Source organism: Hippocampus zosterae, chromosome 4, assembly GCF_025434085.1.
Source record: "Hippocampus zosterae strain Florida chromosome 4, ASM2543408v3, whole genome shotgun sequence".
NCBI lineage: Eukaryota > Metazoa > Chordata > Actinopteri > Syngnathiformes > Syngnathidae > Hippocampus > Hippocampus zosterae.
Window position 1 is genome coordinate 25,283,650 of NC_067454.1, and position 17,241 is coordinate 25,300,890.

The 17,241-nt window shown below is 42.3% G+C and overlaps 1 protein-coding gene and 2 long non-coding RNA genes across 6 annotated transcripts in view; 2 read left to right on the forward strand and 1 right to left on the reverse strand.

Moving 5' to 3' along the window:
- The window catches only part of LOC127599695 (C-myc promoter-binding protein-like), a 49,279-nt gene extending 33,817 nt beyond the window's left edge, over nucleotides 1–15,462 (forward strand). Inside the window, exons 16-35 of one of the 4 annotated variants that reach the window (XM_052063827.1) lie at nucleotides 198–330; nucleotides 1,571–1,777; nucleotides 1,885–2,013; nucleotides 2,389–2,530; nucleotides 2,662–2,790; nucleotides 3,053–3,124; nucleotides 3,898–4,014; nucleotides 4,126–4,272; nucleotides 5,951–7,092; nucleotides 8,067–8,298; nucleotides 8,496–8,596; nucleotides 9,148–9,323; nucleotides 9,442–9,609; nucleotides 9,693–9,873; nucleotides 10,485–10,739; nucleotides 10,798–10,915; nucleotides 12,277–12,303; nucleotides 12,789–12,951; nucleotides 14,254–14,318; nucleotides 14,390–15,462. In XM_052063827.1, the coding sequence (XP_051919787.1) occupies nucleotides 198–330; nucleotides 1,571–1,777; nucleotides 1,885–2,013; nucleotides 2,389–2,530; nucleotides 2,662–2,790; nucleotides 3,053–3,124; nucleotides 3,898–4,014; nucleotides 4,126–4,272; nucleotides 5,951–7,092; nucleotides 8,067–8,298; nucleotides 8,496–8,596; nucleotides 9,148–9,323; nucleotides 9,442–9,609; nucleotides 9,693–9,873; nucleotides 10,485–10,739; nucleotides 10,798–10,915; nucleotides 12,277–12,303; nucleotides 12,789–12,951; nucleotides 14,254–14,318; nucleotides 14,390–14,526 (3,841 nt within the window). In that variant the 3' untranslated portion in view covers nucleotides 14,527–15,462. The remainder of the gene's footprint in view (nucleotides 1–197; nucleotides 331–1,570; nucleotides 1,778–1,884; nucleotides 2,014–2,388; nucleotides 2,531–2,661; nucleotides 2,791–3,052; nucleotides 3,125–3,897; nucleotides 4,015–4,125; nucleotides 4,273–5,950; nucleotides 7,093–8,066; nucleotides 8,299–8,495; nucleotides 8,597–9,147; nucleotides 9,324–9,441; nucleotides 9,610–9,692; nucleotides 9,874–10,484; nucleotides 10,740–10,797; nucleotides 10,916–12,276; nucleotides 12,304–12,788; nucleotides 12,952–14,253; nucleotides 14,319–14,389) is intronic. The other 3 variants (XM_052063829.1, XM_052063828.1, XM_052063830.1) reach the window with 3 other exon arrangements.
- LOC127599844 (uncharacterized) overlaps nucleotides 1–17,241 on the forward strand; it is a 114,452-nt gene that overhangs the window by 49,774 nt on the left and 47,437 nt on the right. The window lies entirely within an intron of this gene.
- On the reverse strand, nucleotides 8,964–10,681 carry LOC127599822 (uncharacterized). The gene is made up of 3 exons (XR_007962174.1): nucleotides 10,542–10,681; nucleotides 9,695–9,799; nucleotides 8,964–9,581 (listed from the first exon to the last, which is right to left on the reverse strand). It is a non-coding gene; the product is annotated as an uncharacterized LOC127599822 (long non-coding RNA).

Here is a 17,241-nt window from a genome sequence, read left to right on the forward strand (position 1 = left end):
GTAGAACAAAATTGAAGGAAGTAAAAATAAAAAAAAGTTCATTACAAATTGGGTATCATATAAAAGAGAAGTAAACAGGGCTTCCCAGTGCTAAAATAATATATTGTCAAGAACCCGAGTTACAATAGAGAAACAGTCTCAAGTAATGTGTGAAAAATGATTTGACTCATAATGTCTGTGTGCATGTTCTTCATCAGATATGATGGCTTCCCAGTTTTAAGTCTTGACCTCTTCGACCCAGTGGAAGGACTTCAGACCCCAGCTTCTCGCCTCAATGCCAGGCACAGCTGTCCCACCAGCCCCGCACCCATGTTTCGGCGCAGCAAGCAGGTGAATGTCACAGTAGCAGCCTGCTACTAAAATCAACATAGCTTAGGTCATTTTATAACTCTGGCAGCAAACACCTTCTCAGAAGCTATCGACATGTCTCATTACTACTACAATTTTAAAAAACATTCGAAAAGCTGTTCAATAATAGTTTGGATAACTACTTGCACAGACACAAATCATGGTACTCGGCGAATCAAATCAACAATATTGGCATTAATACTCTACAGGAGCGTCAGTAGAGAAAATTACTGCTTCATTGGAACAAAAATGATACACTATTGGAATATTCATAGATATAAAAAAAAACTGAATTTGATACAATACACCACAATATGTTCTTTAAGAAACTGGAGCGATTATGGTGTCAGGGGAAGGGTACTGGACTGAATGAGGAGTTATTTGACTGACAGAAGACAGTTTGTGAATCTTGGAGATAAGTATTCAATATGTTTGTACAATCATTGTGGAGTCTGGAGTATGAATAATTTCGGGCTTCTAGTGTGTGTGGGTGTGGTTGTGTGTGATTATATGCGGACATAAAAAATGAATATTAAATGGTGAAGTAGATAATATATTAATATTGAAGGAGAAAGAGGTGGTACATGGGAGTAAATAAATTGCATTTACCGGTAGTCTCACCCCTTTTTGGACATGTAAGTGAACTTGCTAAATTGCTGTTCTATTTTGTTTCTATGTTGCTTTGACTGGACGTTTTGTGCAAATATTCTCTTTTTTATTGCTTGTTCATGTAATGTGGTTTATATCATTTGCATGTTCAGAATAAAAAACAAAAATAAAAAACAACAACTAATATAAAATGAATCATGTGCCTAAATTAATAGCGGATGGGGTTTTTTTTTGTTTGTTGTTAAAAATTCATTACTACATAAAATGGTTAATGTGAGAGTCAGAAAGATGTTTGAGAATATGTTCCCCAAAATCATTATGATTCATTTTATTATTAGATTGTATTTCATTTTTTAATAATAACTGTTCTGTAAAGTGTTTCGTTTCAGCTGCAGCTTTTGTGAAAACACTAACTAGATTAAAAAAAAAAAAAGATTTATTGCTTACACATTATTACACTATATGTTCATAGTGATGCTAACTGCTCTCTGAACGAATGTCATAAAAATTTTACTCAAATAGTATGCGTGTAAAAAGTACGACTGGCAGTCTTCCCAATCCATAATTTTAACTTCATAGCTTCTTTTCACCATGCATTCCTTTTTGCCCACAGGAGATTAAATCAGCCCAGAAAATAGCCAAAAAATACTCGTCCATCCCAAAGCTGTGGTCCATGTGCCTTCTACGCCATTGTTATGGCCTCTGGTTTATCTGCTTGCCTGCATATGTGAAGGTTTGCCATTCGAAGGTGCGAGCACTTCGTACCGCCTATGACGTCCTCCGTAAGATGCAGTCTAAGAAGCTGCAGCCACCTGATGAGGTGATGAATTCTAAGAATGTCCTAATGTCATGTTTTTCAGCCCTTGGCTGTTCAGTCAACTTTTGTTACTTAATCTTGTCTTAACAATTTTATTCACCTTTATACAGGTGTGTTACAGAGTGCTGATGCAGCTTTGTGGACAATACGGTCAGCCTGTCCTTGCTGTCAGGGTCCTTTTTGAGATGAAGAAAGCAGGAGTCCACCCCAATGCAATCACATATGGCTACTACAACAAGGTACTCGCATATATCCCTGAGAATTATAAATTAGTCATATGTAATTATTATGTTATGTCATTTTTCAGCATTGTTACTTGTCATTTAGGTACCGTAATCGTAAAACTCGAAGACAACAGAATGTGGAGTAGACCTTAACTTTATTAGTTGCAGCGTTGTCATTAACATTTTCGTCTCTGTATTATTATTATTATTGTACATTTCCCCAGTGTGGGACGAATAAAGGATATCTTATCTTATTACTACCCCTGACATCTCTGAAAGAAACTGCAAAAAGACACAAAGACTTGGTTAAAGGCGATCAGCTGATATCAGCCTGCTTTGTATCGTGCCCCATTCTGAGGTGATAATCTTCTCTATCCTCTTTTTTGACAGGCGGTGTTGGAAAGCACATGGCCAACCAGCACGAGAGGAGGCTACTTCCTATGGATGAAGCTGAGGAATGTTGTTCTGGGTGTTGCTCAGTTCAAACGCTCACTACGGAAACATGCCCCTCCTCCGCAGAGCCCGCTGTCAGGTAAATTCGCTGAGAGGAAATTCTCAAACGTATTCTGAAATGTGGTTTAGTGAGAATCCTCAAATGCTGTTTGAATGCCAACTGAAATTAAAATGTCCAGTGGTACTTTTGTTTGTTTGTTTGTTTTTTAGATGGCAGCGACATGGATGCTGTTAGTCACGGCAGCCTGGATAGCACTGCTGACACAAACCTGAACGAGCAGGGCCCTTACACCGCTGACACCATCAAAGTAGATCCCAGTGATGATAGATCTAGCACAGGTAGAAATTCAATGGCATGGCACAGTCTTTTGCTGCACGACACATTTTTTGACCGTTTTTTTTTTTTAAACACCCTTCCTTCCTTATTTGTCTCCTCCCACTACACCACTGGCCACGTCTTCATTTCACTCCACTTTGACTGGTTTTATTCCTTCATATCATTTCATGTCTCTTCATGGTTTTGTGGCTGTGGTTTCTGCTCTGCTCTGTCTCTAACGCTGCCCCTCACTTTGGCCCTGCCTATGTTGCTTCTTGCATGCAGTCAGCCATGTGGGCGCCTGGGCCCACTCATGCAGGGGGGGCTCTGAGCACAGAAAACCCACCCTGAAACCAGGTAAAAGTCTCTTTCCTTCTGACCATCTCTCTTCACCTTAACTGACCCACAAACTCTTTGTGTTTTCTTTCAGCCCTTTCATTGCTACAGTATTTTTCTGGCATTTTCTTCTCAGATCTCTGACCTTCTTAACTTCAGTCAGTCATTTTCTTGGGGCGCACTTGTGTTTGTCCCTCTGCTATTCTTGGCATGGTCACCCACGAACTGAATTTATCGTTGATTATTGCAAATACTTATCAATTTTTTTTTTAAATGTGCAGGGGAGGCTTAAAGGCTAAGATGGTTCACAGCAGAGTCAGAAGAAGGGATGACGGGTTTATACAATTTCTTAATTTATTTAGAGATTACAATGAACGGATGTTTGGAAGAGGAGCTTCAAAAATATCCATCCATCCATCCACTGGAGTACTGGAGGCTATCCTAGCCGTCTTTGGGCAGTAGGCGGTGGACACCCTGAACCGGTTGCCAGCCAATCGCAAGGCACACACCAAAACACACACTCACGCCTAGGGACAATTTGGAATGCTGCTTCAAAAAACAACCACTGCAAATTGATTCTTTGTTAGTATGAAATAAGCAATTGGTCTCAACCGTTGATTTGCTTAATTTATTTGTACACTAGAATCGTAGCGAACTGTAAACTGAGGCATTTTGTACTCTACTGTGAACTCTATGATTGTTTGGTTTGCCATCAGCTACCTTGGTGCTTGTCTTGTCCCTCTCATCTTTCCTCCTATTGCATTATTTAATGGTGCCATTTTGTCTCCATTTAGGAGATCAATCAGATTTGGGATACAATTCACTGTCCAAAGAGGAGGTTCGCAGGGGAGACAGCTGTGCACAGGATTCCATTCCTGACAAGGATAAGAAAGAGAGCGACTGCAGTTCTTGTCAGTAATCTATTTGATGTCATACCTATTGATATTTTGTTTAATTGGGGTAAAATAACTTGGCCGTCTATTCTATCACAGGATTTTAAATTGTGCTTTTTATATTTGTAGTGTCAGAAACAGAGAGCACCAAGGGAAGTAAAGACTGTCTTCCTCAGCTGGACGTGGAGATCAATTCTTCCTTGCATTCCCGTGGCATTGTAAGAAGTTGTCAATATGACAATCCGAAATGTAGAGCTAAGATCTCCTCACGCACAGGTAAAAGTGACTGATAATATAATTTCTGTAACATGTATTTCCATTCCGCTTGTCTTCATTCGAGTTAGGAGTGAGTTGAAGTGAGCTGTTGTTCCCAATTACAATAAAAGGTTTGAGATGATTGACTTGATAGATCCTAATCCTTAAACATTTCAAGGATTTTATGTAGCTCAGGAAAAAGGAGACTTTTCTCAAATGTGCACTTTTTAGTTGAAGACAAACGTAAATAGAAAAAAATCTTTGGTGATAAATATTGGTAGTCTAACTTAGGCTATGAAATAATTGTAGCAGATTTCAAAAGCAGGACCTACATGAAAAATCAATCTTAATTGCTGGGAGGGTGCGTTGAGGATTTATTGATGAAAAGGGGTCGGGGCATTCTGAAGAGACTGTTTGCCTCGGGTTTTTTTTCCATTTGTGCACAAAATCAGAAGTTGGAAAAATTATGTTTTCCATGTTTTCACTTTACTTTAGGAATAGTGAGAATTCATTTAATCTTACATTTTTTTGGTTTAAAAAAAATCTTTTGAAAAATGAATGAACGACTGATGCACAGATTCACACCGCCTGTTTTTTTCCCCATTTGTGCACAAAATCGGAAATTAGAAGGCGAGCCTTGTTTTTTGTTTGTTAATTAGCAAGTTTAAATAAGCCGATTACCATTCCGATCATAAGATGGGATAAGTCTATATAAATTATTTGTTTTGTTTAACTGTATACACTTGTGTATGGTACTCTTTACTGTGCATCAACGGACGTAACCTCAAGCGTTTTTTTACCAACGTTTAGCAATTTTTGCCATGCTGATTTGAATATTAAACATTTATTTGTTAACAAATGAGCAGAACTGCATATTTACCAACATTGCCACTGGTTTCAAAATAATAATAAGTCAACTTTTTCAAAATTATTTTAATGAATAATTTGTGGATTCATGAGCCATAACACCTGCATGGAAGAATGAAGTGAATTGGGTTACTGATTTTGTATTGTAGTCTGGTACTGTGTTATTGTTAAATGTTGAGATCTTTATATATTTCTGAAAGGTTCGCTTCTGATAACTCTTTTCATAGTGTCATCCAAAACTCAAACGATCCTCTTGACTGTATGCAGAGCAAGATTTGCCAAACTTTGGAGTGATGTTTCATTGCAAAAATACAAATAACCAAAATAGCACTGAGCCTACTGCAATGAGACTGCCATTATGCCTGCTGGTGTGCCATGGAGTGATTGATGCTGGTCAGATCCCGCTAAGATTGATTGACCAACTGATAATGAGATTTTTATACTTTAGTCATTGGAGGTACTGTGTTTTCAGTATCGCACAAGAAAATGAAGCAGTGGTATGGATTATCAGAGGAGCAGAGCGGCATCTCGCGTAGCAAAAAGGTTAATACTGTAGAGCTGTAACATATTGAACCACAAGTATCAGTGGTGATCAAAAATAATATTGTGGCATCCCGCCACAGATAAATGTGTATGTGAAAAACATTGCAACTGCAATGTCTTAATTCAGTCGGATCAGCGAATTAAGAACTGAGAAGTCACAAAATGTGCATAAAAGGCAAAATACTGGCCGATCCAATATAGTGGCTCAGATTAGTAGCTAGACGCCTTCCAAATGAGTGAAATGAAACTCACTGTAAAATGAAGGCTTCTCTCCTGCTTCCTTTTTTAGGCCATGTTGCAGATCTTCTCTTCACTTCTTCCCTGGAAGAGATCGGTGAGATCCAGTCAAATAGCTTGCTCAGGAGACACAAGAGCACTCTGGAAGAAGTTGTTGGCGGTGGCTCGGCTTTTGACTGGCAGGGTGTGAGGGGCCGTTACATGAGTGGTGACAAAGTAGAGACCACCACCGTCCTTGGTCTGGGTATGAGGCAGGGTGAAACAGACCCAGTTAAAATAGCAGGACATCTTGGCGCAGATGCAAAAATTCTCTCTAATACCAAACTTGGTAAGAGCAAGAGGCCTCAGTCATTGGAATTGAGTGGCTTAAAGGAGACTGCTGTCAACGAGGAGAACGACTCCAGTGATGAGGAAACACATAATATCGAAGCGATTTTTGATTTGGAGGACTTGGATTTGGATAAAACTACCACAGGAGTTGGAATGACTTGTCAAAAAACCTGCAGATCTCATCAGAAGGATGTTGAATGCAGCCCCAGCTTCTGTGGCATGAGCAATGTGGCACCGAGTGGAACTGCGAATCGCACAGGCATCGCGACGGGCTATGACCCTCTATCCCTGCTAGCTGCAGCGTCACAGTCAGAGCAGCAAAAGGAGCATCCGCGCCCACAAGATGACAGCACACCCACCGCCAACAGGCATCTGGCACGGGAGATCGAGCTGTACATGAAGCACATGGGGAGCCCACTGAGCAGTCGTACACCAAGTGTGGATCTGCAGGACCCGACTAGCCCCCTCATCTTCCACCCTTTTTCACACTCTGTTACTCGAAGAGCTAGCTTACCCCATAGCTCCGCCTTTCGGACCACAGCGGTGCCACGGTCTCGCACCTTCCACCCTCCCTCGACCCCCCAGCTCAGATCACGTCAACGTCTGTGGTCGTCACCGCCCCGTCGCAGCGCTAGCACCACCCCTAGTCCTTGCCCGAGCCCGCGCCCAAGTTCCTATAGAGAGAAGACAAGCAGGATGCAAGTCGCAACTCCCTCACCATCCTCCTCCTCCTTTGTTCTTGACACACTGCTGACACCAACACTGGATGTTTTCAAAACCAGTATGTTCTCTGCTGGGAAAGGTGTGGCAGAGAAGGCCAGCCGTTGGTACTCGCGTCTGTCTACATACACCACACCGACCAAGGTAAACCTATAAAAATGTGTCCTTCTTGAAGGCGTGCACACAGGTATTATGAACACAAAATGAGAGCGAGCCATGGCTTTGACAAAAAAAAAAATTCTAATTTTGGTGAAAGACAATCACTGTACATCAGGCATGTCCAAAGTCCGGCCCGGGGGCCAAATCCGGCCGCGGTCGAATTTCATCCGGCCCTCGGCCCCTGTCATAAAATCAGTGCCGTCTGGCCCGCAGGTTGGGCGCAATGGAACACGTGTTGCATTGACTGAGGTCTCGTAGACTGGTGAGTGATGTTTCATAGAGTACTGCTTCCCTCTAGTGGCTAAATGAGTAATAGCATTCACTAAATGAGTAATAGCATTTAGACACTAGAGGGCATCACTCATGAGTTAACAAGACATCACTCCGTGTTTATATTGACTGATATGTCATATTTCAAATGAACCTTGGAGTTGTGGATATGTGTATTGCTTGTTCATTTCCCCGTTTTCTTAAGATTGCTGAAATTAAAATAAAAATGGAAATGTGAAACAGACTGGCTTACTAAAATTTGTTGAACAATATATTTTGAACTAATAACCAATATGAGTAAATTGCATGCATCTTCATAAAATGCTCTTTTTGTGTAACATTAAATTCGCACCATCATAATTTGGGACAATAGGAACATGTCTAGACATCACTAAGTTAAACACTCGCATGAAGCTCCTAGTGGGCAAGTATGTCTGCTGTTTGAACAGATATAATGCAGGGAGGGCTTCAACTTGACTATAACTGCGGTGCATGCATGTGTTATGCAATTTAATCTTTAATAGTGTTAAAGTTCATCATGTGTACTGTAGTGAATTGCTATAGTTTCTGTGCCAAAAATGTAATTCAATTCTTACGCCATTCAGTGTTTTTGTGTGACTTGATTACACGTGTGAGCACTGTCTGAGCTTGCTGTTCTATCAATGATGTTCCAATCTCTGCTCATGCAGGACACTCACCGTCTCAGTGGGTCTGAGCTCGACGTTGGGGATCCAGATTCCTTCTACGATCAAGATGAGGAGCACAAAAGGGAGTCAAAGAGCGATATGGTTTCCCCACAAAAGAATGGGCCTCTAGACCCAAAGGGACCTCGAATAAGTCCTAGACCAAGCCCTTTCCACAGTCGACTAAACTGTCCCACTGCATCACCAAGCCACAGAAGACCAACAACTCTGCTTTCTGGTACAGTAAATCCTTACATTTTAAGTAATACATGAACATGACTGCCACTTTCGCTCTAATGCTTAAATGCTGAGAACATTCACTCAGGTTTGCTTGAAAATTGCCATTGATGTATTGGTGCACGTTATTGCCTTAACATCAATCTGTCATATGCGTCATCTTGCCACATACTCTTCCCATCTTTCACAATCTTACAGGCGACCTCTCACCATCTGGCTTCCCTTTATCAGACAAGTCAGACGTGGGCTCCTCACACTACACAAGCAACACCAGCATCTTCAATAACTATGCAATGGAGGTGAACACAATCGGCACAATTTGTTTGTAATAAACCTAATGACAGAGTTATTACCGGTACTTTGATTTTGTATGAAATATTGTCCCTTCATCGTAACACTTGGCTGAGCAGACTTGAATTTTTCTATCTACTCTGTTTGCATTATCAAGTAGATGGACATTCTGGAGTTATGAAAATCTCTATATATGAAATATAAATAAGGTGTCCGTAAGTCCTTGGCGCATATGTAGAACACATGAAAGACAACTTCAAACGTTATGCATACCTTCAACTTTTTATTCATGAAACATCTTTAATATGATTAATTAACAGTTGAATTAAATGAAAAAGATCTCATTATCTATGTGTCCAGATTTTACAGACACCCTGTGTGTGTGTGTGTGTGTGTGTGTGTGTGTGTGTGTGTGTGTGTGTGTGTGTGTGTGTGTGTGTGTGTGTGTGTGTGTGTGTGTGTGTGTGTGCGCGTGTGTGTGTGCATATACTGTCGAAATATCGAATATTTATTTGTTTTTGCTCAAAGTATTTTCAATTTGTCTCTTCCACCCCCCCAGCTGTTGATATCAAGTTGTTCACGGTGTAAGACATGTGACTGTTTGGTCTACGATGAGGAAATCATGGCTGGTTGGACAGCCGATGACTCCAATCTAAACACCATCTGTCCCTTCTGCGGAAACCCTTTCCTACCTTTTCTTAACGTGGAGATTAGAGACACGAGAGGACCCGGCAGGTAATAAAATATAGTTTTTAAGTCATGGCATCCAGATGCACAGTGTACAAGTCCACTATCATAGCATGGTCAATGATGATGATTGTCAATGTGACTCGATCCCTTCTTTTGTTCTCAGGATGTTCTTAAAGGGAAGCGCATCTGTCGACGAGGCGATGAGCTCTTCATATTCTGCCTCCACGGGCTTTGGCACAGGGACATCCACCTTGTCCACCCCTTGTCCCAACGCTGCCATCTCGCCACCATCCCCCAGTATTTCTATCCAAGACCGTTCAGTGAGATCGAGGTACAAAGATGTCATGATATTCTTTTACCGAGTGTCTTTGGATATGGTGCACTTTTGACTGGAAGAAGGTTATTTCTCCACAGACCTCGATCTATGAGATCTCACGGTGTCAAGATCCCCTCGGAGTGGCGCCACGGGGCTTTTTCTTCTGGATTGGCCATGGCCCGTAGCGTCAGTGCCTTTGGTCCAGCTGAGCAAACATCCCAGTGCAACCATTTTGTGCCATTCTCTGGCAGTTTACCCAGCCGCTTGAATGAAACCACTGTATGTGCCACACTACTGATACCAGAGTACAGTATTGTCAAAATGATTATTTTTGACCCGAACATTTTCATGCTGAATGAAAAACAATTTTGGGTCATAATGAGAAATAATCTCGAGTCAAATCTAGATACATTTGGTCAGCAACATTGCATTTTAACAAGATGAGAAATTGTGAATTATTTCCAATAATACGCGATCATTAAAAATCCCCAAAGGTGCATGCCACAGATAACCTTGTACTTTAATAATCTTATAAATACCGGTATATGCAATTATTTAAATGTTGGAGACCTAAAGTGAGCATGTATTCTACATTTAGAGGATAGAGCTAACCTGTCGTGCGAATTGTATCGTGTACCTCTGTGGAGATTGCATGTTCTACCATAATTGCGTGGGGTTTTTTCTGTATATGCCTGACTTCCATTATTGTTCGGCTGACCTGCGCTTAGACGAGGACTGCTGCTCATCAAAAAAAGGAGCTTCATTTGTCCAATTTCTGTGACCTTGACAAACATTTTTGAAACTTGTAAGGCTGATGTGGTTGGCTTTTTCGTCACTGTTGTTAATATTATTTGTGGATCAAAAATCTTTCCACTATCATTTTTGTCCAGGACCCACTGAGTATGGACTGGCGTCTCCACAACCCTGAGCCAGTGACCGTTCCGTACCTGAGCCCGCTGGTGCTGTGGAAGGAGCTGGAGAGCCTTCTGGAGAATGAGGGCGACCCAGTAATTACTGAGGCTGACATGGTGGACCACCATCCTATCATCTTCTGGAACCTTGTGTGGTACTTCAGACGGCTGGACTTACCCAGCAACCTGCCGGGACTCATTCTCACTTCCGAACACTGCAATAGGGAATCCCAGGTGAGAAATGTTTTACAGCACAACCAAGACAAGAAACTCAGTTCTCTGTTTTCTGCAGATCCCTCGTCAGTGGATGTTAGAGGACAGCAAACATGTGTTGATCCAGATACTGTGGGACAACTTGAAGCTGCAGCAGGACCCCGTTCAGCCTTTTTACATTCTCTGGAATACGTACAGTGAGTCATATTTCTTTGTTGGTCAGGCCGTTTGGATTTCGGCCGACATTTTATAGTCATTAAGATGCAGCATAACAAAAATAGATATTTTTTTTAAACAATCACCTGAAAGTGTTTTGTTAGGGAAAAGTAATTGTGAAAATGCTGTGGAACACATTTCAAAGTCTAGTCCAGTGGTTAGCACGTCGACTTCACAGTGCAGAGGTCGTGGGTTTGATCCTGGCTCCGGCCTTCCTTTGTGGAGCTTGCATGTTCTCCCCGTGTCTGCGTGGCTTTTCTCTGGGTAAATCGGTTTCCTCCCACATTCCAAAAACATGCATGGCAGATTGACTGGGCATGGCAAATTGTCCCTAGTTGTGAGTGTGAGTGTGAGTGCGAGTGCGGATGGTTGTTCGTCTCTGTGTGCCGTGCGATTGGCTGTCCCCCACCCGAAGACAGCTGGCATAGGCTTCAGCACCTCCCGCAACCCCTGTGAGGATAAAGTGGATCGGAAAATGGAAAGATGGTAGAAAGGGCATGATATACTCTACATTGTTATCCACAGCTACACCAGCCATTGATTTAGTGCAAATAGAAAATTCAGCTTTGAAAATAATGGGTCTCAGTCAGAGCTTGGATCTTTGCAACAAGGCCACCACTGGACATCAACGGAGGAACATCATTAATAAAGTCAAGGATCGCGGTGGCAGTATCATGCTTTACTCCAGTCAATAACAAGCAACTGGGCTGATGTCAGTTTTGGCATGAAACAGTCAGGCATCGACGATGACTCTGAATACAAAGATGAATTTCACCTTAGCGCACACAATCTGGAGCCTAGGTCCTAACCCACAAATGAACGGCTTTATCGGGAGATACCGTAATTCAAGTTTCAGAACACGCCCAGTCAGACCTCATCCAGTTGGAAAATCCTCGGTCGAACCATGACGCATTTACAGTGGTGTTGCAAAGATGTGGTCAGTATTCACTCAAGATGTGCTTGGACAGATTCCCACCCAAAATGATTGAATGCAAAAGGTGCCTTCAGCAGAGTATTATTTATAGGGTGGGCACGCTTGACTCACTATTATATCTCGGCTTTTTAAATGTAAATATATGACTATTTCATGACAAACGTTTCCACAAATCTCAAGCATTTCATGGCGATGTGTCAGAATTGTCCAAATCATTTACAATTGATTACTCACTTCAAATGTCAGTCGTATGATTTTATTTTTCATGTGAATTTCCTGTTATGACTGTCAGTCCTAAATAGAGTGTGTCCTGGGCTCTGTTGTAGTAATTTTATTTTTGAAGGAACGTGTTGTTGGTCAAGCCAGCCGTCTCCTGCTAACAGGCTCTGTCTGCTCTCTGTCTTTCAGGGCTTAAATGTACTCTATTATTAGAAAGTGAGTGTTGTCTTCTGGCCACAGACTTCTGCTTTATAACTTGGGTTGTCTTTGCTCTCTTGTGCGTGCGTCCTCTCTGTGCTCGCATCCGTGTCCGTGAAAAGTCATCTTTTACTTCCCAATGGCTTTTCTTTTTTAGTGGGTGAAATTACCCCTTGTATATGTGACCCTGAAGAAAGGATAAGTACATCCCTGCACTGTATTTGAATGTGGCTGTTGGTTTTGTGAATGTTCACCTCCACACACATTCGGATTTAAAGAAAGGCATAGCCGCTGTACTAAAACACAAGTCAGTATTTTAACCGTCATTAGCAGATGAGCCATTGTTGTCTTTATTTCAACTGGCATAGGGTAGCCGCGCATAGTAGTTAAGTGTCATGTAATGAAGTGCGTAATGCGAAACAAACAGGTCAGTCATAAATCTGTCATTAAGGGGAAAACGGCATTATGCTGACTGGCTTGTGTGTGTGTGTGTGGTTTTGGAGATGTAGGCTACTCTGTGTCCCGAACGGTCCCGACAGAGGAGAAGGCGTTCACGGAGGAGCTGCTGCACAGTGTGGTGAGGAGCATCCAGCGGAACGATGTCGGCCGACCGATGGCTCATCTGCTTGAGCTACAGGACCGGACCCTCGGTCTCAAAAGGCAAAGGTCAGTGTCATAACGGGCTCTGTTCCCGGGCTCAGCCAATTATTCCTTTTTATCAAGTCGTGACGATATTGCAAACGCAACTGTTCGGCTTGAGTCTCTAGCATCTTTGACACTGAAACTTGTCTTTGAAAAATAGCTCACGCTCAGCCAGATCGGATGGCGAGCATCTGTCACCGGCAATTTGTATTGTAGCTCTGGCTTTCTATTTAGGGTCATTGTCTTACTGCAAGATGACTCCTGTACCCAGTTTTGAAGTCTTGCGCAGCATCCCACAGGTTTTTCTTCCGGGATTTCATCCACCTTCCCATCAACTCTGATCAGCTTCCCTTTTACCGCTAGAAAATAAAAATAAAAAGCAACCCCACAAACTTGATGTTTCACAATGTGGATGGTGTGTTAATGGTGATAAGCAATGTTAGTTTTCCATCACAGATGGTGCTTAAGCAATAAATAAATAAATAAATAAATCTGTTGGGTCTCATCTAAACAACGCACATTCCCTCTTGGTTGGAGTGAGTGTCCCTTACATGGCAAACGGGAAAGAAGACCTCTTTGCATGTAAGGCGGTGATTCCATCTTTTGTCTTGAACCTAACTGCCATACCATGAGCACCTCCACTCATACGTATTGATATTCCTCCACTTGCCCAAAATATCCAGACTGGTGAAATGGTGACAAAACGTTTCATGTTACGACGACTGTAGTATAAAGTAGCAGTTACTAAAGTCAGGCTATTTTTAGTTACACCGACACTGATGAAACAACAATAAATGAACTACTTGCGCCCATCTTTTGGTATTACAGAAAATGGAAGCAATTTCAATGAATGACTTTGTGTATGTCGGTTTGAATGTCTACACCAGGGGTGCCCATTACGTTGATCGCGATCGACCCGTAGATCGCAGACAAGTCAGTCGTGACGGGTGTAGAGGAGAAAAAAACAAAAAACAAACATTTGTGTGTCTTTGTGCATGTTAGTAATGTGTTTTTTGTGTTAATGTACACTGCCCCCTAATTATTCAGTTTCATTTTTACAAAAAGTATAAAAAAATTACCGAATCTAGAGGACCGAGGGAAGGACTTTAAAACGGTACGTGTGAGCTACGATAGCTAACAGGCTGCAAAAGTGCGTCGCATGCCTCCGTGTCAGGTTGTTGCTCATCATGGCGTGCGTGTGTGTACATGCGTGCATATGCGCAGTAACGGGTCGATAGCGGGAAGTTGGTTGATCGAAAAGTCGATCTTTGGGCACCCCTGGTCGACGCCAAACAAAGGGTAAATACTTAGCTTTGTCCTGCTTAGGAGCTTGTACAGAGACCTCCTCTTCCTTTCCCTGGTGGCTCTGGGAAAAGACAACATTGATATTGGTGAGTCCTCAGTTCTCAGCTGAAAGAAAATAGTCGGAATAAACGTTGACGCTTGTTCACTCTTGACACAGATGCCTTCGATCGCGAGTACAAGCTGGCATACGACCGCCTGTCGCCGAGCCTGGTGAAGCTGACGCGCAACTGCGACCGCCCTCCGAGCGCGGGCGTCATGGAGTGTCGCAGGACTTTCGGGGAGCCTTACCTCTAAATTGCCTGAAGAGGAGCTCAGGAAAAGCAGCCGAGCTGTTTGTGAGGCGGGAATGTTCATCGTAGCCATCCTTCAATTGTTTGAACTGACGTCTCCTTCTAGAAAGACTGTTACTACGCACCAGAAGAGTATTTTTCAAAGCAATATTTTTCATGGAAACATGCGAAATTACTCGCGAGGATATTTTCATGTGAATTCTATTTATACAATGTAAGCTAGCTGTATGTATTCTAGCGCCATCTGTTGACTGTCCTGTGGTTGTAGGTGTGTTACAGTTCAGGTCCATCATGCTCCCTGAATCTGACGTATTGAACACAGTTTGACTTGAAGAGAACTGACTTCATTCGGCAACAATTGTAAACTGACCACCCCCAGGTAACAATGTAAATCTTACTACATGGGGAAGTGCAGTTTGCTATCGGATGTTTACTTTTTGTTTTACAACTGTGGTAGGAATTGTCAAACCTTCACGACGACCTTGTTGGGCAAGCAGCTTGATTCAACATCTGTGTGGATGTTCGAATGAGGGAGACAAGGAAATGGTTTCATAATCCTCCACTAGTTTTCACCCTTATCAAATCTCATATCATAATCACGATCATAGAAAATGGCTGGATGTTAACATTAGGAGATGGTCTTGACATGGTACCAATGGGGCTTTTATTATCTTACCGTATTTATCAATTGCAGTTTTAACTTATTTTTAGAAATCATCTGAGCTTGCTGCATCATTCTCTTCATTTCATCAATGATACTGTTTCTCTTATTTTCTTATAGAATGGCTGTTAGAAATGCTGATGTATTATCTACATTCTATTTGTCGAGCAGCAAACATGAAAAAGGCAACACGCACAGAGGCAAGACGTCATCGTCCATCCATGCTCCCAGTTTCTAATCCGCTTCTCCTCACAAGGGTCGAGGGAAGTGCTGGAGCCTATCCCAGCCGTCTTTGGGCAGTAGGCAGAGTACACCCTGAACTGGTTGCCAGCCAATCGCAGGGCACACATACAGGAACACCCATTCGCGCTCACAATCAAACCTTGCACATTACAGCCACTTGTAAGGCTTTTAGGGCATGATTTACTCAATCACAAATAACGTGCTAAATTATAGAGATGAGGAATTCGGTCAAAGGTGATATGGCATGCCTCCTTCTTGTGATTGGCTCCAAGTCATCCCTTGCAATCATTCAGAAACTCAAAAATTGCACTCACGACCTCTTATTTTGCCTGCACTAACACATAGCGGAGGCGGCCTGGTGATCCAGTTGTTAGCGCATCGACCTCACAGTGCAGAGGTCGTGGGTTCGATCCTGGCTCTGGCTTCCCTGTGTGGAGGTTGCATGTTCTCCCCGGGCCTGCGTGGGTTTTCTCCGGGTACTCCGGTTTCCTCCCACATTCCAAAAACATGCATGGCAGGCTGATTGAACACTCTAAATTGTCCATAGGTGTGAGTGTGAGCGCGAATGTTGTTGTTCGTCTGTGTGTGCCCTACGATTGGCTGGCAACCGGCTCAGGGTGTCCTCCTGCCTAGTGCCCGAAGAGGGCTGGGATAGGCTCCAGCACCTCCAGCGACCCTTGTGGGGATAAAGTGGATTGGAAATGGATGGGTAGATAACACATAGCGGTGCCATTTGCCCAGTTTTTACAGGTGCAAACCGGGAGTATGTCATTAAAGGATCGACAAACACTGTATCCATACTTGACGCTGCTGCCATATTGGCTGTGGCATAATGGATCTATCAGTAAAGATGTCTTATTCTTTGGCTGCTCGGAGATGTACTACACTCAAATCTTCGAGGATTGCGATTGACTTTTGATTGTATTTGTCCGCTATAATAGTGTTTTGCAAATAGCAAATAGGCTGATTTTGTGGCTAAGATGAGAAAATCCCTTGTCGGTATAAACCCCCCTCTTTCCTCTTGAACTCAATGGCCCTGCGGTAACTAATTTGTTGTTAGTTGCTGACCTGCACTTTTCCAATGTATGTGGCTTTCCCAAAGGTAAAGGAATGACAAAACAAACAGACTTCAATATTTAAAATCATAGGCAAAGTATAAGATATAGTGGAAGCTGTAGACTGAAAAATACATAAGGGACATATGTTGGTTTGGGGCTGACGTATATCATAAATATCATTGGATTAAAAATGACAGGTTGTTATCGAGCCCTATTTATCATCCAGGTATATTTGGGTGAGAATGGGTGAATGAGAGGTATCAACTTTGTCAAAAACGCATCATGCTGACGCATTGGGGTCTGTGTATTGTATATACAGTTTGTAGAAGACAAAGACCCACATGCCTATCCATTTGAAATCTATTTTTTTTTAAAAGGCGGTGGGGAAATGATTGAATAAATCCTGCTCCACTGAGCCATCACTGGTCCTAAAGAGAACCTGGTGACTCAAGTCAGTTAAAAGTCTATCAATAAGAATCATAAGTAGCTGTAAAGTCCTGCGTAATAGAAGTAACGTCTCATTTAGCACGAATGTTTTGTTTTTGGTGGGAAGTGTAATGGTGGTTAAAGGAAGACCTTCTCAGGTCAAATGAAGGACAACCACTTTCGTCTCATGGAAGAACAAATTATTTCAAGGTCAGGACGCTGCTGCACTTTGGCCCATAGAAAAGTGGGCTGATATAACTTGAAATGTTAACTATGATGGGAACAGCTAGGGAAAGCTGCCGTTCATCTCTATAAAGGAAATTGTGGAAAT